The 20555-nt window shown below is 44.1% G+C and overlaps 1 protein-coding gene across 1 annotated transcript in view; it reads right to left on the reverse strand.

The window, feature by feature from the left end:
- Positions 1–16208: 16208 nt before the first annotated feature.
- The window catches only part of LIN28B (lin-28 RNA binding posttranscriptional regulator B), an 89508-nt gene continuing 85161 nt past the window's right edge, over positions 16209–20555 (reverse strand). Inside the window, exon 4 of the mRNA XM_075708180.1 lies at positions 16209–16578. Coding sequence (XP_075564295.1) covers positions 16209–16578 — 370 coding nt within the window. The remainder of the gene's footprint in view (positions 16579–20555) is intronic.

Genomic DNA, 20555 nt, shown 5'->3' on the forward strand with positions numbered 1-20555 from the left:
AAGTATTTTTATAATTGTTAAAGTTAGTTGTTTCAGGAAATGCTTTCTGCGTGAAAGACTCCAAAAAAGAAAAGCACATATTGTAAGAAGTTAGAGAAGCTGTTAGACCTCTGTACGCATGTCCAGCATTAGCTCTCATATGAAATGTAGAGGTAAAATCTTCTCTCAGGCCTTAGAGGAAAAGGGCAATTGCTCAGTGACTGTTAATAACAATAATGGCAAAATTATGCACTGAAGTAAAAATAATTAAAGCTACAGAGGAGGCAGATGATTAGATCTGAAAATTCACAAGGCAAATACCTTGCTATATAATCTGGAGGAATAAAGCAGCATACAGTAAGGAGATCTGGGGTACCTTAACTGTCCTGAGACTCTGAACAAACCAAGTGATGTCCAGAGAATGAAATGCAGAAGCAGTGATTTCCAGGCCCCGGGTCTCCTTGCTGTGTCACTGCTGGTGCGGTTCACCAGGCCCGCTTTTGCAGAAGGGATGGGCACTTCCTACAAGCTGCTGAAACTGCATTTAAGACATTTCAATCCTTTTCAGGGAAGCAGAGGCTTGTCCTCTGCGCTGGCCTGTGACCTGGCTGCTGGGGCCTTGCTGAGAGCCAGTGAATAGCAGACAGCGATGAGACAGGGTAATTACAGCAGGTGAATGGGGAAAATAAAGCTGGACCTCTTTCTTTCTTTTATCTCAAATAGAGGAGCTAATTTAGGGAACCCTTCCGACAAAAGCTCACAGTGACCCAAATCCTTCCCCTTTTGACTCAGTGGGGACAAAACCAGGCTCAGAAGCCCCTCTGGGATAGGTTAGATGGACACTTAAGAGGCGCTGGGTGATGAATGCAGGTGGATCCTGGTGGTGCCAGCACGGGGCTGGGAAGCTCTGGTGTGGGCTCCGGGTGCCCCCAGGAGCCCCGTGGCCCTTGGGACCTGCTGGCACCTCTCTGCAGCCAGAAGAAACCAACTGAAAGAGACTCTTGACCTTCTTTATTCTCCCACCAGCCCCTTCTTCTTGCATCCTGTCACTTCACTTTCTCTCTTATGCTTTGTGGTGGTCGTGTTCCAGGAAATGGATGATTTTGTTTTTATTTTGAATGAGTACAGCATGTCCCTGTGTGACTCACAGGGGTGACAAGGTCTTTCTGGTAACTACTTGTGGCTGTTATCTGCAAGCTAATAAATACCTTGTGTTGCTTAGGGGCTCAAGATCTGTGCTGATCAGTGTATTTTCTTCCATTACCTTCCCTGTACCTGTTGTGTCTCCTTGTCCAGCTGTAGCTCCTCATATCCATGTACCCATGTAAAAAGAGGCAGGTAGGCTTTTTTGTCTGGAATATTTCACGTGGAAATCAGTCCTAATCCCTGCTTTGTGGAAAGCACTGTCAATGCTGCTGATTTGAGGAACTTCTTGTGCTTGTAGAGAAAAATACCTGTTCAAACCTCCGAGACAGATCAGCCTATTGTCATCCCCAGCCCCGAGAACTTAGCAGTTGCTGGAGTGCTCAGAAAATGTTTACCTTACAGACTTATTGGGAAGAACCCTAGGCCCAGCTTTGCCACCTTGTCAAGATGAACAGCAGGAAATTGTGAGTAGACAAAATACAGGAGGTTTTATGTCATTGCCTGTAGAAATGCTGGTCTAACAGCTGGAGGTGGGAGCTGGAACTTCAGCCCCACCCTTGCTGCTTTCCAGGATCCGTGGGAGCATCTGTGAATCAGCAGAGGTTTCTAGGAACAGGTTTTTATCTTCCTCTTTGCAATGCATGGCCTTTATCCATCTGGGATAGCAGTGAGCTCTGATGCGGAGTGTAGCACCCAGAGGAAGGATTTTCTGCAGAGGTGGCTGCTGCTCAGTGGTACTGGCAAGGGCCAAAGGTGAAATATTCTTAGCCTTTCTTGATTTTGGGCATGGATCAGTTATTGATGCTAAAGCACGTGGTACCAACTGGCATGTGATGCCGTGTTCACACATTTGGAAGCCGCATGTGCTGGGGAAACTTTTGAAACAAAACCAGATGGTGCACAGAACCCACCTGCTGCTTTGGCGCTAAAAGCTCATAGATTTAAGCTGTCTTTCAGCTTCCCCGTAGCCCCAAACAGGAATCTGACACAGCTGCTCTTACCAAAGATGCATCTTACAGATGCTCTTGTCTTGGGTGTTCTCACCAAAGCCTGAAGTCAGGAAGAGATGCTGGGAAGGGAGGGAGACTTTCATGGGTTTGATGCTCTCATGACCGCATGTCCTGGTTTCGGCTGGGATAGAGTTAATTTTCTTCCTAGCAGCAGGCATAGTGCTGTGTTTTGGATTTAGTAGGAGAAGAATGTTGATAACATGCTGATGCTTTTAGTTGTTGCTGAGTACTGCTTATGCTAGTCAAGGACTTTTTCAGCTTCCCATGCTCTGCCAGGCGCACAAGAAACTGGGAGGGGGCACAGCCAGAATAGTTGATCCAAACTGCCCAAAGGGCTATTCCATACCATATGACGTCATGCTCAGTATATAAACTGGTGGGGGGTGGCCGGGGAGCAGCGATCGCTGCTCGGGAACTGTCTGGGTATCGGTCGGCGGGTGGTGAGCAATTGCATTGTGCATCACTTGCTTCGTGTATCATTATTATTATTATCATTATTATACTGTTACTATTAGCATTACTATTTTACTTTATTTCAATTATTAAACTGTTCTTATCTCAACCCAGGAGTGTTTCTCACTCTTACTCCTCCGATTCTCTCCCCCATCCCATCGGGGTAGGGGGAGTGAGCGAGCGGCTGCGTGGTACTGAGTTGCTAGCTGGGGCTAAACCACGACAGTCCTTTTTGGCGCCCAACGTGGGGCACGAAGGGTTTGAGATAACAACAGATTAACCAGAGTGTATTAAGGAGTCTGTTAACAGTTGCCGGTCACGATATTAGTTCTGATCTGCACCATGTTCTTTTTTTTGCAGCACGCGTTAAAGCTTGCTGTCAGTTTGTGTAGTGTGCTATGCTCTGCAGTGATTCATGATCTTTTGCTTGGGAGGCTCCTTATCAAAACCCTGACCTTGAGCATTCTTTGGTATTTGGGTTTCATACAGAAGTCACTACTGTACTTCGGGTACTACCTCATAGAGAGAGTTAGCAATTATACTTCTTACTCTGAGAGGCTTGTTGTGGAGGAAATACAGAATGGCACCTTTGCTGCTTTCTTCTATGATGTTTCCTCCTTCATTACAACAACTTTCCTGTATCTTGAACACCCCTGGGCAGTTAAGATACTTCTATTGATAATTCTTGGGAATGTTGTTTCCGTTTTGATAAAGGTCAGTAAGCAGTTTAAAAATACCATCCAGAGATCTACCCCAAGACTGGATAGTTATGAGTGGCAGGGTGTGTGGGAACGTATGCGCAAGTACCTAGGGCAGTGGGGACCTCCAGTGTTTTGGAACTTCACCCCTGAACAAGTGCAGAATCCTGAAGAATTAGTAAAGTATTTGGAAGAAGTATGTTGTCACCCTGGTAGCTCCAGAGAGACACAAATCATTGCAACATGCTGGGGACTGGCCCATGCCTATCGAGCCGTGGTCAACGCTAATCAGTACCCTCAAAAGAAAGAGAAGGTCTCTGGATCTGATGACAAAACAACAAGCACTGTGGCTACTCAAACCCCTGCCCCAGGCACTGTGGCTACTCCAGCCACAGCCATGAGCACTGCGGCTACTCAAACCCCAGTGACAGACACTGTGGCTAAACCAGAGAACCAATCTGGGCTGCCGCATTGTGGCAAGATATTGCTGCCCGGATAGAGAACGTGGTTGTAAAAGTTCGTCATGTAGATGCTCATGCACCTAAGAGTCGGGCCACTGAAGAACATCAAAACAACCAGCAAGTAGATCAGGCTGCTAAGATTGAAGTGGCTCAGGTGGATTTGGACTGGCAACATAAGGGTGAATTATTTATAGCTCGGTGGGCCCATGACGCCTCAGGCCATCAAGGAAGGGATGCAACGTATAAATGGGCTCGTGATCGAGGGGTGGACTTAACTATGGACAGTATTGCACAGGTTATTCATGAGTGTGAAACATGTGCTGCAATCAAGCAAGCCAAGCAGTTCAAGCCCCTTGGGTATAGTGAACGATGGCTGAAATATAAATATGGGGAGGCCTGGCAGATTGATTACATCACGCTCCCACAGACCCGCCAAGGCAAGCGCTATGTGCTCACCATGGTGGAAGCAACCACTGGGTGGTTGGAAACATATCCCGTGCCCCATGCCACCGCCCGGAACACCATCCTGGGCCTTGAAAAGCAAGTCCTGTGGCGACATGGCACCCCAGAAAGAATTGAGTCAGACAACGGGACTCATTTCCGAAACAACCTCATAGACACCTGGGCCAAAGAGCACGGCATTGAGTGGGTGTATCACATCCCTTACCATGCACCAGCCTCCGGGAAAATTGAGCGATACAATGGATTGTTAAAGACTACCCTGAGAGCAATGGGTGGTGGGACGTTTAAACATTGGGATACGCATTTAGCAAAAGCCACCTGGTTAGTCAACACCAGGGGATCTGCCAATCGAGCTGGCCCTGCCCAATCAAAACTTTTACGTACTGTAGAAGGAGATAAAGTTCCTGTAGTGCACATGAAAAATATGCTGGGGAAGACAGTCTGGGTTACTTCCCCCTCTGGCAAAGGCAAACCCATTCGTGGGATTGCTTTTGCTCAAGGACCTGGGTGCACTTGGTGGGTGATGCGAAAGGATGGGGAAGCCCAATGTGTACCTCAAGGGAATTTGATTTTGGGTGAAAATAGTCAATGAACTGAATTGTATAATATTAATTGCTTTATAATACTGTATGTTATCTCTTAACTATATGTTATCTCTTAACTGCATGTTAATATAATAATATAGTAGGTTAATATTAAGTATATAATACTATATATTATGATTGCTATATGCCGCATCAATGGTATTGCAGTAAGAATTGCCCAGCTTAATGAAAATGAACTTTGATGAAACCATGTTGGAATGAGAACTGACTTCAGCATGCAACAGTCCAACACTGCACACCACCTCTCCTGCTCTGAAAGACTGTGATAACAGATGGAACCCAAAGTCATGGGCTAAATGAACTCAATGGACATTTTAGAGGGATGGGCCATAGACGAAGGGAATGATATCTGTGTGTATATCAAGATAGGGAAAGCGGTGGTGATTAATTGGAACACATTGGAAAGGGGAGGGCCTGTGCATGACGTAGATGGTATAGAATAAGGGGTGGATACTGTCCTGGTTTCGGCTGGGATAGAGTTAATTTTCTTCCTAGCAGCAGGCATAGTGCTGTGTTTTGGATTTAGTAGGAGAAGAATGTTGATAACATGCTGATGCTTTTAGTTGTTGCTGAGTACTGCTTATGCTAGTCAAGGACTTTTTCAGCTTCCCATGCTCTGCCAGGCGCACAAGAAACTGGGAGGGGGCACAGCCAGAATAGTTGATCCAAACTGCCCAAAGGGCTATTCCATACCATATGACGTCATGCTCAGTATATAAACTGGTGGGGGGTGGCCGGGGAGCAGCGATCGCTGCTCGGGAACTGTCTGGGTATCGGTCGGCGGGTGGTGAGCAATTGCATTGTGCATCACTTGCTTCGTGTATCATTATTATTATTATCATTATTATACTGTTACTATTAGCATTACTATTTTACTTTATTTCAATTATTAAACTGTTCTTATCTCAACCCAGGAGTGTTTCTCACTCTTACTCCTCCGATTCTCTCCCCCATCCCATCGGGGTAGGGGGAGTGAGCGAGCGGCTGCGTGGTACTGAGTTGCTAGCTGGGGCTAAACCACGACACCGCAGCAGAGCTTCACAGAGGAGATGATGGGGTTTGTTCTTTGTGCCAAGGAGGGTTAGTCCGGTCTAAGTTCAGCTATAGGCACCCTCCTGTCCTTGTAGTGATTGCACAGCACTGCAGGAGAAAATCTGGGCAAAGATGTTCCCCGGGTTGGGAACCACTCTAGTTAATGGTCTGCAGTACAGTACAGAAGGGACACGTGCCCTCACTGTGGCAGTGCGCATACTTGTGGTATGGGTCCAACACATATGTAGACATCAAAGGTGCAAAATAAAACCTGGCCATGTGAAGTGCTCTAGGGAACAGCTACAGCGTGTGCTCCAGGGCAGGCATGATGCGAAAAGCATTCAAGCACCCAAGGAAATAGTTAAACAGAATACAGGGCAGCGGGGAAGGAAATTGCACATGGGGGAATCTGTAGTACTTAAATGTCCACTGAAGGGAGTGGTTGTCCTGGAGCTGAGCTGTTGAGAGAAACAGCAGGATGTGTTCTGCTTCATTCGTGCTGCAGCCTGGCATGGGGTTGGCCTGAATCCCTAGGGCTAGCCCCAGCCAGGAAAAACATTTTCAGCCCTCAGTGTCTATGTCTTGTCAGCACTCCGAACAGTGAGGTGACTCGTTTAATAATAACAGTGAGATTCCTCTGGTAATGATGTACCTGATGCTTCTAATGTAGTTTGTAGCTTGCTTTAACATCTGTATGCAATTTTCTTGTGCGACAAATTCTTCTTCAAATTTGTTGTTCATTTCAGGTTTTTTCGTTGTTGTTTCATCAAACAGTGCAATGCTGAGAAATGCTAGCAAAAAAAAAACCCAACCCAAAACCAACCACCTGAAACAAAAAAACAACTCCAAAAAAACCCCAAGGGAGTGCACAGCCAAGCTGGTAGAAAGGAGAATCTTAGCCTTCCCCCTCCCAAATGCATTAGCCAAAACATTTGTGTCACGTTGGAAGCTGTACCTGCCCACAGCAGAGTCCTGCAGTCTAACTGTCCTGTCCAGGGGTTTCAGGAGACCGGGATGGAATGCCTCAGGGAGATGCTCTGAATGCACCTCCTGACATATGTGCTCTCTTTAGCATGTGAGTGTCTATGTTAAATCACCTCCAAGTATGCTAATATGGCTGATGGCACGCTCTGGTGTTGGCTGAGAATGACTAAGAACTCAACCAAAATGACTCTAGGGGAACAAGGCTGCAGCTTTTAGCAGAGGGGCCAATTCAGGGTCATCACTTCTTCATGAGTTATTGGGAAAAGCAACCCCAATCCGTGGTCTAGAAATGGAGCTTTACTGCAACAGGTGTAAGGGGAGCTGCTCCTTGAACCCCCCTCATAGGCTGTCTCTAAACCCCAGGAACTGCCAGTAATCCCATTTTTTTTCCAGATTCTTTGGTCAGAAGGGCTAGAAAACCTTACCTTTTTGGTTTTTTTTCTTTTTTACATCACCTGATGCTGGAACCATATGCCTGTTCCTGCAGTTCTTTTGCTTTAATTCCCTTTGGCTTTTGCTAGCACAGCAACAAATCCTAGGGCTCAGGGAACACTGGGGTGGCACTTGTGCCTGCCCCTTCACCCTCCCCTGCTGCCGCTGCCAAGCAGAGGGTCTCTGTGAGGGGAGCCTCGGCTCCTCTCTGCGCAGCTTTGTGCGAGACAACTGCTTTTCAGAAACTCCCAGCCTTGAAACTTCACAGAAGTTACGGTTCAGCAGGCTTGACTGTGACTTTTTGTCCCAGCTGTCAATGTAGGTTGAGGAGAGATGAAAGAAATGGGGGCTGGATGGAAAGGAACTTGCCACACTTTGAGCCCCCACCCTTGCTGTGCTGCCTTGAGGGAGAAGGAGCATTTCTGCTTTCTTTCACAGGCAGCTTCCAAAATACCTCCAAATTGAACTTATTTTAAGTTACTCCAGTAACTTTCAGACAGTATTTCCCAAAATGTCTTGTTAGTCTGATTGCCTCAAATATTTTGGATGCTCCAACTAACGGGTTTTTAAATTTTGTTTTGTTTGTTTTTGGTGGTTTGTGTTTGTTTGTTGGTTTGGTTTTTTTTTTTTTTAGCTAGTTGCTTTAAAGAACCCAGGGCATGATAATTCAGCACATTTCTAAAAGGGAAAGAAGACAAAAGAACTAGTTTTCTAGAATATTGAAGACCAAGAGTGTGGCAGTGCAACCACCAGCCTTATAATTCTGTGCAGTAAGCCAGAACGACTGAAAAAACTGACTTTCCTGTAGTACTGCCAGTAACACATTTACTCAGCAATGGCCAAGATGAGTCCATCAGTTCTTTTCCAGCTACAAACAATCTTGACATTTAGTCTTGAAGATGTCAAAGGAAAGAAATCACAGTTCAATTCTATGCCTTGGCTGGGGGATTGTTCTGCTGGTTAATTATCTTCACTAATGGAAATGTCCATGTACTTCTGGCCCAGGCTTTTTGCCTGTTCTCCTGCAGGGAGGAAGGCAGTGTTCAACTTCCAGCAGCGGCCCAGTAAATGCTGTATCGCCATGGCTAGCAGGACTATGTTGTTTGGCTAGTGTCTGTTTTTTGGTAATGCGGCCTTTGAACCACAGTCCTCTGAAGACTGGCTTTAAAACCAGCCTCCTGAGTTGGATACGCTATTCCAGCATCAAAGCTGCAGGACTCTGGAGGAGAGTAGCAAATTTCTCAAAATGATGATACAGGAGGAGGCAACTCCTCTTTTTTTTTTTTTCTTTTTTTTTCTTTTTTTTTTTTTTTTTAAAGATATTTGGTCTTGTCTATCATTTTAAAAAAGAAAAAAAGGGTTTTGCATTTTCTTACTGGTGCACAAAGGGACTTTTTAGTCTAGTGGACAAAGAGCTGGAAGTCGAGGCCAGAGGAACTGGAAATGAGGCACTACTTATTAGCAGCAGGTGATTAAAACAAGCTGCCACAGAGCTGAGCACCTCTTTTTTTCTCAAGAGCATTCAGGCCTGATCTGAAGGCCAGCTGGGAAATATGCTTTAAAGCACCCAAGCAAACAAGGCAACATTTAAAGCTGAGTGCTGAAACTCAATGCAACAGTAACTGCCCTGTATTTAATAGCCTGTGTCATGCAGCAGGTCAAACTAGCTAAAACTACTGATACTTTTTGGCCTGGAATTTTGGATTATTTGGAAAAAATTGGGTTGTAAGTATCTAAAGCTGCATGAATACCTAAGCTTAGTACTCATTACTCTTTCTGCCTAGTCCACCACCTAGACACAAGTTCATCTGTGTTGGTTTATGGACTGTTTGGCTGCTCCAGCCCTGAATATCTGGGCTAAGTGCTGCGCAGCAAGTCATGCCTGGGGCCAAATATTGAATGGCCAGGAGACAAAACTTGACCGGCTGCATGTTAACTGAGCATCAGCAGCCTGAAAATGTGCCCGGGGCTCGATGGCAACTACTCTGCCATCATGCAGTGGGCAATGCTTGCAAATAAATAATGGCTGCTGAGTAATGTGCTCTTGAGGGGACCGGTGGTCCTGGAGGTCAACAGTGTTGCAGGCAGCAGATGCCACTGGGCACAGCAGAGCACTTTGCTAGAAAGGTCTTTAAATTAATTAATCAGGGCATCACCTAAATGATACTAATGAACAGGAGAGCCATGAATGAACTCTCTCCTCTCCACCACAGAGTTTCTTCCTGTGCAAGTGTAGGGGAGAGTATTAAGTATGTAAGCAACTTGAAAGTACATGAAATTATTTGCATCTGGGATATTTTTATTATTAGGGAAAAGATGAATGGGAAGGAAGGAAATAGGTATGGAGCCTTTCATGAATTAAGAGTAATTTTGAAATGACTGGCTGGTGCAAACAGCTCTTGGTCCCAGCAGATTGCAGGAAAAATGCAGTTCTTTAAAAAAAGGCTAAATTTATTTTGGCACTTAGGGTTACAGAAAGGCTGGAAATAGCTTGGAAGCGTGCGTCCTAAGCCCTGCAGAACAGGGATGCAACCGAACATGCTGCTTTTGTAATTATTTCAAATGGCTGCTGTGATTTTGATGTTGCTCTGTTGACTAATCAGGAAGTTTCAACCCAAGAACTTCTTCTTGCTGGCATGACTCAATGCTGTTGTTACTATCACATGGCAATTACCTCCTCCACCAGGTTAGGAGCGGGGCTTGGCTTGCAGCAGCAGATTTAGGTACTCCTGATGATCTGTCTTCGCCTAGTGCACAAGACACGACTTCCTGCCTTTAACATGACTATAGTAGTTCTTAACTGTCTGGGGGAGCTGCTGAAAGGCTAAAGACCACTGACTTCTAGAGGTCCTGGGAGGGAGGCGTGCATGTATCATAGATGGGAGGAATTAGGTGTTGCTGCTCTTCCAGGCACTTTGGTTTCAGCCACTATTAAGCACTGCTGGAGGGGAGGTTTCTCCCTTTTACTTGAAGGGCTTCTTACAGCTGTGCACATCCAGAGCTGCTCACAGCTCCCCAAGGTGGCTTGCTCCTGCCTGTGTCATCTTGCGGGATGGTGCAGAAGCTAGATGGTGGCATGCCCAAAGTACTCCCTCCTGTTCCCCAAAACAGTGAGGTCTGGCAGGCCAGGAGCACGTGTAATAGTCTGGTGTGAACTACGCTCTTTGAAGAACACTCCTAAGATGTTTTAAAGAAAGCCTTCCTCCTCATGACTGACCCAAGAAGTGGGACATGTGGGAGATCTTAGCCAAGGGGATTCAATCACCTCATCCCCTTTCCAGGGAAGTGATGAAACCATTTGGCTGCAGATTGGGCATGGGGTGGGGACAGGACTGGACGTGGTGGGACACGTGTTTGTAGCTCGCTCTTTTTTGAGGCCATGAATTAGAGGTGTGGGGGTGGGAGGTAAGGGTTTATGTGACCAGAAGAGTAGATGATGGAGTAGATGGTAACCCTTCATGCAGACATTTGTACAAATAGAAAAAAAAAAAAAAAAAAAAACCAACCCAAAACCTTTTCTGTCTCTTATTTAGTAGAGCTTGTCAAATTTTGCTATTAATCACCTATATGTAGAGCCCTGTATTGAAACAGAGGCCCGGGAGCTAGCATACACAAGCCCTCAAACATTTTAATAGAATGATGAGGTAAAGCTATCCAATTCACTAATGCACTTTATGTAATTTAGAGATGGAATTTCCAGGTAATGGTAGATGACAGCACTTTCATTTCTAAAAAAGAAACAACTCTTCAAATAATTTAAAATTAACAGTGTACAAGCTTACACATTATGGAAGAAGTAATAATGATGGGATGAGACTTAAATACCAAAAGCTTTTTATTCCAGAGAATAACCCAAATGTCTGATAACTTTAATGACCAGCGTATTCTCACAGAGAGTAAGTACCCAAAAGCTATAATCTTGCAGTTTAATTTTGATAGCTGAATAGGGTTTGGGGTGCAATTTCTGCAGCATTGCTAGTATGATCCAGGTATGCATTAATCATTTATTTCTCCCTTCCCCCAACAACAGTTTATGTAACTAAAATTATCTTTTCTGAAGATAATATCCTAAAACTAAGTGAACACAGGTGCATGTGAAAAGTCTGCCCGGTGACTGTGCGGTGCTTTTTTTATCACGCAAATGAAGAAAATCTCAAAAGCTTTTAGTAAATGCCAATGTTATATGTTTTATTTTTAATCAAGTAATTCTTTCAAACCTCACAATATCCATGACTGACAGGAAAAAAAGACATTAGGCGTGAAATGAGAATATAAAATACATGATATGTAGAAAGGCAATCAGTGCTTTAGTCCCTCAAGACAGTAAGCAGGTGAAATGACCTTCAAAACTTCAACTCACTGTCTTTTTCTTAAAACATAAAATTCAAGTGATTTTTTTTCTTTTATTTCACCTTGTAAACAACATACAAGTCAAAATGGACAATGAGGTAATCTATACTACAGAAGATAATTTAAAAACACTAGATAAGACACAGTATTAAAGACATATAGAAATCAGTGTTCACTTTGGTCTCTAGTATGGTTATTGTTACTATTACCACAAGCAACACATACTAGTTTAAGCCAGTCTGGTGATGTTTGTCAGCCAGTTGTTGCTTAACTTAGTAATCCAAGAGGTAGTCAAAACCATTATCCTTTGTAAAGATGGTTGCTCTTACATTTGGTTCAATGACAATGGTAGCAAATACCTTGGTACTTTTCAACATTCTCATAAAAACACTCCCGAAGCTGCTACTATACAGCTCCGGTTTAGTATAAAAAAAGAAGCGTGTGTTCATAGATCAACCTCTTGTTATCAGTCAGCAGTTGTAACAGGGGTAACACAACCAATGGATCTTAAAGGAGAGGCTGTTGATATACTAAGCAAAATAAGATCGATGCATTTAACAAGGCTCTGCTTGTTTCTAAAACAATACTCAAATCTCATTAAGACTTCTAGAAAATTAAAATCAGTGCATCTGCACATGTACATATCTTCCCAATTACTTTTATATCTAGCACGGGGGAATACATATATATTTTTTTATGATAAACATTTCTTACAGATAAATTAATTAAATTAAATTTAAGACTCAATGAGATTTCCCATGTTCTTTTATAATTCTTCTTACAAAGAATGTTACAAGATCTATAAACACTTTTTATGGGGCTCTATTCACAAAACTAAGAATGACTAAGCAGGAACTTCAGGATAACACTGGTGCAGAGTAAAACTGGGCTGAAACAGGTGGCCTGCAAAGGGAAGAGGTAGGATCCAAATGTGGTGTTTGGCACTCCCTGAAAGCTGTCTAAAAGCAAAATATTGCCAATGGTATTACACCACCAGATTTACCATCAACTGCAGCAAAAAGTTATTTGGCTCTTCCTCCAAATACAAGTCTTCCTCATGGCCTAACTTTTGTAGCATGTAAATAAATACCATGACCTCTCCTTGGGGGAGAGTGAAAAATACCTCACAATGTCCCTTATGATTAAATTGAGTATTTTGGGGTGGGGGAAGGGGAATGGGAGGGAGAGATATTCTTGTTCCAGGTTTAACCTTATCTCCACTATTGTTAGGAGAAAAATACATCTCTCTGAGCAGATATTTGAACTATTTCTACTCAAACGAGTTTTATTGTGAAGCATTCTGCCAAGGACAGGCTGGTGAATAGGGGAAATCTAGGCTGAGCCAATGCTGCAGAATATTAATTTTGTCCTCAGACACGAAGGAAGAATCCCAAACTCAGTCCGTGCCTCCTCCTTTAAAGAGTTCTTTGCTTATTTGGAGCAGCCTGTTGAAGGAGTATAACTAACTAGATTTTTTTTTTTCTACTGCAGCCCAGTGCTAATTAGTTACCTGCTGCAGCTTGCGCTGCTATATGTTTAACTTAAGCATGTACATTTTTGTCTCGTCTGGGGATGTATTTATTTTCGTGAACAGTGCCCATAATCCTTTAGACAGAAAAATAAAAACTTCAAAGAAATGTTTGAAAACGTCTCATAATTTCAAATGGATGCTTCATCTTAAACAAGTATTTGCCATAATCTATGCAGTGATGAACTATCAGTTACATTTTCAGTACAGATAAAAAGTATGTACCATAGATCAACAGCCACCTTTAAGGCTAGAGCAGCACAAAGGTGTGTTTATGCAGTAAATATGAGGTAGCCTTTTGCTGTAAACAGAATAATAATTTTATTGTCACCTATGTAAACAAAGTGGGCTTGATGCTTTTGTGTTTTTATTCTTCCCGCTCCACCCCCCGTCCCCTATCCCTCCCCTCTTAGAAAAGCTAAACACCAGTAACTCCGACTGCAAGTCAGTGGGAGCTGTGGTTGCCCAGCATCTCTGAAAACTCAGACCCTGTGACTGTAAAGACACAAATGCTCACATAAGCAACCAGTACAGAATACCACTTTATCATTTCACAGGAACTTATAATACAAAATGCTGAGATCTGATTATCAGAAATGTAGGTCTAAGTCAACTCAGAGGTAGTTACTAATATCAGTACATAATACTTATATAGAGATAAAAAGGTCTAAGACTATTTGATTTGTTCTGAGTAAGCAGGTCTGTAGACTATTCTGTAAAGAAAAAACAACATTACATGGTATATTCCCTGAGCAAAGTTCTTTGTCCTGAGTATGTTATGTAATAGTGATAACATTCTAATATATAAAAATAAAACCTTAAGCTTTCAACAATAAGATAGGGTTTGGTATGTGCTCTTTGCAGTTCAGTCTGACTTTGGTGCGCACAGTGATTTCAAACAGCACCAATAAAAATCTGCATGTTGAAAATATTTCCTTATCTCAGCTCTGAACTTCTTACGTATAAACAGGGAATGACCAGTTTTCAAATCCACAATTGCCTATTTCTATAAGGAACTTTGGTTTAAATTTTCAAAGTGACCTAAGTTTTGCATCTTTGCAGTTTAACCTGGTTTTTACACCGGCTAGAAGGTTAAGCAATGCCACTTTGATTTGTCTACATAATTTAAATAAGTTTACTATCCTTACGTAAGGCAAGGAAGTTCTCTATAGATATATCACATTCAATATCGTCAAAAGTAAGCTTTGCATTAGCATACTGAGAACTTCAGTATAAACCATCGAGATTCTCGCAAACACTGGCAAGGAATTCACACAAAATAATTTTCTTGAAATTGTGCCCTTCACTGAGGCATTTGATTACTACCTGTTTACTGAAGCAGCAGCAGCAGCAACAGTAAAAGTCTCATCTGGCAGGATGAGTGGGAAGGGGAAAGCCACATAATGAGCCAGCTGCATACCTGTTGTAACTATCGGCTGCAAAAGAGTTACCATGGGTAGGACTTTGGCTCGCCGCAGCCTTTCAAGCATGCTGTTTCTTCAGTTTGATTATCCGAGCTTAAACCTACCTGACTCTTTCAAGCTTTAACAGCCTGTGTTTATTGCCAATGTTAAGGATTATACAGGTTTCTCTAATTAACTTACATCCGCAATGGGATTTGTCAAAGTACGTTATCTTACGTATGACTTGGTAATTCAGAAGTTACAAATAGAAAGCGACTTCAAGTTTTGATAGGCTCCAACTCTATTAACCCCGAGCAAGGGCTGCAGCCCAGGGAGTCTCACTCTGAGGCCACCAATCTTTCTCCTCTTTAATGCAGAAGTGTGTGGTCCCAGAGCGCTCTGGACCAAGGCTGGTCAGCAACAGTCTCCAGTTCACAAGAAGCAGATGATGCCCAGGGCTTCTGACAAATTTGCAGGTTCCTTCACTCAGGCTTGTCTGCAGCAGGCACCTGTCCTTGACTATACACATGCTGTATCATCAGCAAGGGAGGCTGGCTGAGCAACCCCAAGTACCCATCTACCTTTATTCTTAAGCAACCATTTATCCCAGGATCTCATTAGCTTTGCATTTTGTTTTCTTTAAAACCAAAACAGACAACAACAACAAAAACCCCTAGGGAGTTCTCTCCGTGGCATTTCAACAGAAAACAAGGGGGAAGTCCCTTCAAATTGAGGAGCACTACTCGGGACCAAGAGAAGTTGCTGCTGCTGCTGCTACCACTGCCACCAAGGTCCCCTAAACGTTCACAGAATACAAAGGGTTAAACAGGATGGTATCCTGCTACCACTCAAAAGGGTCTGTTTGGTAACAACTTACACATTCCCCCCTACACAACAGTCATCTAAATTACAGTTACAACCATATTAATTTAACAAAACATTTTGAGAAACCAGCACAGAAACTACACATTCATTGTCTTTTCTGGAGCTTTAAACTCCTCACCAACAAAGGATGGTGGCAATGAGAGCCGTGTTGAGTCATGACACTGCCCTACATGGGCACGGGGAGGGGTTTTGATACTTTGTGGAGATGAGAAAGAAAATAACTCAAATTGATGGCATGGGGGATGTCTTAGTATCTTTAGTACCATATGGCAGCTTTAAAGTATGAAAGTATCCTTTGGTTCACAAGAGAAGTAACAGTCTTGATCTCAGTTCTGTGTGTGGTTTTTCAGGTTTGGTTTGGTTTTGAGTGAGATTTCTTGGGTTTTCTTGTTTGGGTGGTGGTTTTTTTTTGAACATGTTTGGAAATAGGTTCTAGGAATGCGTTCAGGAACGTTTGTGGATACTGTGCCTATTGCTTCACAGTAATGTCTTGTGAGAGCTGGAGAGTGGTCTGATGGAAAAAAATATTTATAGATATGTACACATACACACACGCGCGTGCACACTCATACACACACATACAGAAGGTAAAACGTAATGCACCCTGCTCAAATGTATTTTGCTTGGAGTGATTTGTCTATTAAAAAAAAAAAAATTCACAGTTCCTCAACAGTAGTTAAAATTCCAGGTCAGCTACTGATAATGAAATTATTTCCCCTGTACTTGCATGAGGTAGACATCCCAAGAGGGTAAAGAAAACGGAAAGTTATGACAAACGCTTTAAGTTTTTTTCCTTTTCTGAACAGAAGGCCCCTTTCTGCTTGGTTCTTCGGGCGACGCAGACAACTTACTCGACGAAGCCTCCTGCGGTGACCTGCCTGAGCGCTCCGAGGTCTCCAACCTGCCCTCCTGAGAGTACGATGGAGACGAGTAGCCGTGCGTTCCTCCCCCTTCTCTCGGGAAAGCAGAAGTGGAAGGCTGCGGTTCAGCTTCGTGTCTTCCCTGAGAACTAGTGGGCTGCTGCGAGACAGTTTTATGGGGGCAGTTAGCCACCATGTGCATGATGCTCTGACAGTAATGGCACTTCTTTGGCTGCGGAGGTAGACTACATTCTTTAGCGTGGTGGTCGAGGCCACCACAGTTGTAGCATCTAAAACCAAAGAGAGACAGCTAGTTATAAAACGCAGGGTCAAACGGTAAGATTTGCTACGTCAGGTAAGCTCAGTGTGAGCGTGCACAAGGTCTGCCGGGGAAACAGCGGGGCCTTCCGCGCCGATATCCCCCTGCCGCAGGGCGAGGTACCTTTAAGCGTTGCTTTCTAAGTCACTCGGGAGGTGTCCCTTTGTCGCACCGGTGCCAAAAGCCACCCTGTGCTTGGGAGCGGGAACCTTTTAGCGGGGATCCCGGCCCGCCGGCTCAGCCCTGCCCACTGGGCCGCCGCCGGGGCGCGGCCGCCGCCTCCCGGGCAGGGCCCCGGCCCCCGGCCCCCGGCCCCCGGCCCCCGGCCCCGCTAGAGGGCACCAGACGCTCGAGCATCCGCCGCCGCCGCCGCCTGCCCCGGTATCTACCGCACCGAACGCCGGCCAGTGCTCGCGTTTCAACGCCTGCCAGGGCGAACGTGGCAAAGCGGGGCGAGGAGAGGAGGCGAGGCAGTCGCCAGCACCGGCCTCCTCACCCTGAGGCGGCTTCACTCTGCGTGCGCGGGTCGCCGGTCGGGGCCAGAAAGGTGCAGAGAGGAGCTAGCCAGCCTCAGGTGCGAGCGGGTCCCGAGGGACGTGCTGCTTTCAGCCGGGGAAGCGCGAAGGTGGAGGAGGGACGCGGTGCCCCGTCACTAGCCCACCTCTTGCCCAGGGCCGGGCACCTTGCCTCCGGCTCAGCCAAGTGCGCGGCGAGCAGGGGTGGGGGCCAAGCTTCTGCCGTGCTTATGTTGGGGAGGGTCTGTAATGGCACTTAGGGTTCCAATTTCGAAGAAAATAAATGTGGACCCGGCAAGAGTCATAAACCAGGGTTTGTTGGCTTTCTCTCGAAATTCCCAAGCTGCGTGCAAGTGGCGGTGCCCCGGGGTGCCCCCTTCAACAGGACACGGCTGCCCAGGAGCCCATGGGCGCACAGTGCCTCCTCCGCGCCGCACGGGCAAGGCCTCCTCCCCAGTTCTCAAAAACGCCTAAAATCCACTAAATACTCTTCTATCGACCGTGTTAGGCACAGGAGTCCTGAAGAAATCTCCAGCAATTCCTTACTGAATCCTCTCCCTTTGTAAGACGCCAGTCCTTGGATTACATTATTCTAACACATGATACGAAGAAATAGTTATACGCCTTTGGCATGGTGACCCTATGCCGGTCATGCTCACCACTGAGCTTTCTATTTTGGCTATTTTTCTATGGTTTCTGTTTCTTTGTTTTATAAAACTTGCACTGAATGCATAGAAATTTAATTTATTACAATCTAACACGCTACTGGAGAGAACTAAACCAATAGTGATGGGGTTTTTTTGCATTCCATTAACCACCAACTAACTTAAAAAACAACTGCACAAATACTTAGGCCTGGCGGAGTCAACTGAATGATTAAAAAAGACCGTAAGTAACTTCACGTACAAAATAGTGCAACATGTTCTGGCTCAAGCTCACATCAAAGTATTCTAAATTTTCAGATTCCTGGAAAGTAACGAGGCACTGTTTCAGCTAGCATTTAGTGGTCACTACTAGTCTATGCAAAACCAAGAAGTTTAGTCCATGCGAAGCTGTATGTACAGCTGGAGTCTTACCTACAGAATATACTTCACCTTCCAAAGAAATGCTACTGATAAAACCTGAGTAATTTTTAAAAAGACTGCAAAATGGTTGTTAACATCTGCAAATCCGTTCCAAGAAACAATCCCTCAGCACCTCCCTCTTCATCTCTCTGACCGTATCTTTATTTTAACAGACAAATGAAAAAACAGCGTAAGTTGCCCATGGCATGTTGTCATGTCCTACAAGACTGACCTATAATTTAGAGAAGTTAAATGAGACTGAAGTTAGAACTTTGTTATCCTTTCAGAAAACATTGTAATTAAATTGTCGTATCTTCCATAAAAAGTAATAAGAAACAAGAAACCAAACCCATTACATTGAACTCTGCACTTCTATGACAACTGCAATAACATATTTTAGGTGAACTGGTTCCATTTTTACATCACCAGTGCACAGAAGTTTTATGTGATTTTTCAGCGGAATTTGAAGAATATGCTTACACTAGTCTGTCTGCATGTACTACAAAATAACCCATGAAGAGACACAGAATATAAAGCTTCCCTTGAATCAAGCAGAAAGTAACATGTACAAGCCCCACTGCCATTGAGCATTGATTGCCCTAGCAAGGACATACTAAGTATGTTGTAAAATAGAAACATCCTGACCTAAGACCAAAACATCAAGCTTCTTTCTCCCATAATTTAAAACCAAAAGTTTTAAGTTATTAAACAATATCCATCTGACTACTTTTCCCCAAATCATTGCAGATATTTTCAAATTAGTGACCCCCACTTAACAGTAACATTCAGTCTTCTTAACTGGCATTCACCTATATTTCCCCAACAAACTTTCTAAACACCTTCCGGATAAAATAATACAGAAGTAAAACTTGCAATCAGAAAAGCAAAAGAACAGCAACAACAAAAACCCTCAAGTGTTTTACTTTTTCCTCCTCCAATAAATACGCCTTAGAATCCACAAATGTGGTATTTATTATAATTTAGGTTGTATTAACAAATTATGTTTATTATTATCTTCATGAGTTTCTAGCAGAGCACTTGCTCCTGGGCGAAGTATAGTGTAATACAGTATAACATGGGAGTGTGCAGACATTCTCGAAGTGCATTTTATCTTAATTCAGAATACAGAATTTTATAGCTGTGAATGCATTTGCACTTGCTTCCTTCCCTTAATATCACATGTATTTAGAGTAGTTTAAAAAAGAAAAAAGTTTGCAAATAGGTTAAAGGGCCTCAGTAGCAGGGTAGGCGGTAGCCATGGACAAATCAATTTAATCAGTCACTATGGTATGCACTGTGTTATCCAACCCAGTGAACCATTTCACCTCACCAATTGACCAAGAACCTGCTGTCAGGGCCCCTGCTTCCACTCAAGAGGCCTCTGTCACCTTTTGCATATATATTTATCAATACATCCTACTTGAAAAATATTGTAATTCCCTGTATTTATTCAAATCCCTGCTAAAATGTCACCATAAAAGAAAACTCTATCAGAAGCAGCTGTGATTAAACTACGATTTGGCTTTTCAGGAATGTTTTTTGTTACCAACCAATTCAAGCATCTGGCTAAAGTGTTGCATTAGAACATGCACGTGCCAGCCGGGTGTGCTGGTTTTGGCTGGGATAGGGTTAATTTTCTTCACAGTAGCTAGTATGTGGCTATGTTTTGGATTTGTGCTGAAAACAGTGTTGATAATACAGAGAAGTTTCCTGTTGCTGAGCAGTGCTTACACAGAGTCAAGGCCTTTTCTGCCTCTCACACCGCCCCGCCAGCGAGCAGGCTGGGGGGGCACAAGGAGTTGGGAGGGGACACAGCTGGGACAGCTGACCCCAACTGACCAAAGGGAGAGTCCATACCATAGGATGTCATGCTCAGCATATAAACCTCAGGGAAGAAGGAGGAAGGGGGGGACGTTCAGAGTGATGGTGTTTTGTCTTCCCAATCACGTTACGTGTGATGGAGCCCTGCGTTCCTGGAGGTGGCTGAACACCCGCCTGCCGATGGGAAGTAGTGAACTTGTTTTGCTTGTGTGTGCAGCTTCTGCTTTACCTATTAAACTGTCTTCATCTCAACCCACTAGTTTTCTCACTTTTACTCTACTGATTCTCTCCCCCATCCCACCGGGGAGGGAGCGAGTGAGCGGCTGTGTGGGGCTTAGTTGCCAGCTGGGGTTAAACCACGACACTGGGGTGTGCCTGGACTTAAACAGGAGGGTGGCATTTATTCAGTTCTTTTAACTATTTATTCATTCCTTGTCAATCACTCTTACCAGGAGAACAGATCACACCCCGCTCTGAAATGCCTTCCCTCTCAAGGGATTTACACCAAAATGGAAATGGTCAGCCACCTCAGAGCTCACAAATGATAC

This window comes from Pelecanus crispus, chromosome 3 (genome assembly GCF_030463565.1).
Source record: "Pelecanus crispus isolate bPelCri1 chromosome 3, bPelCri1.pri, whole genome shotgun sequence".
In the NCBI taxonomy this organism is placed as follows: domain Eukaryota; kingdom Metazoa; phylum Chordata; class Aves; order Pelecaniformes; family Pelecanidae; genus Pelecanus; species Pelecanus crispus.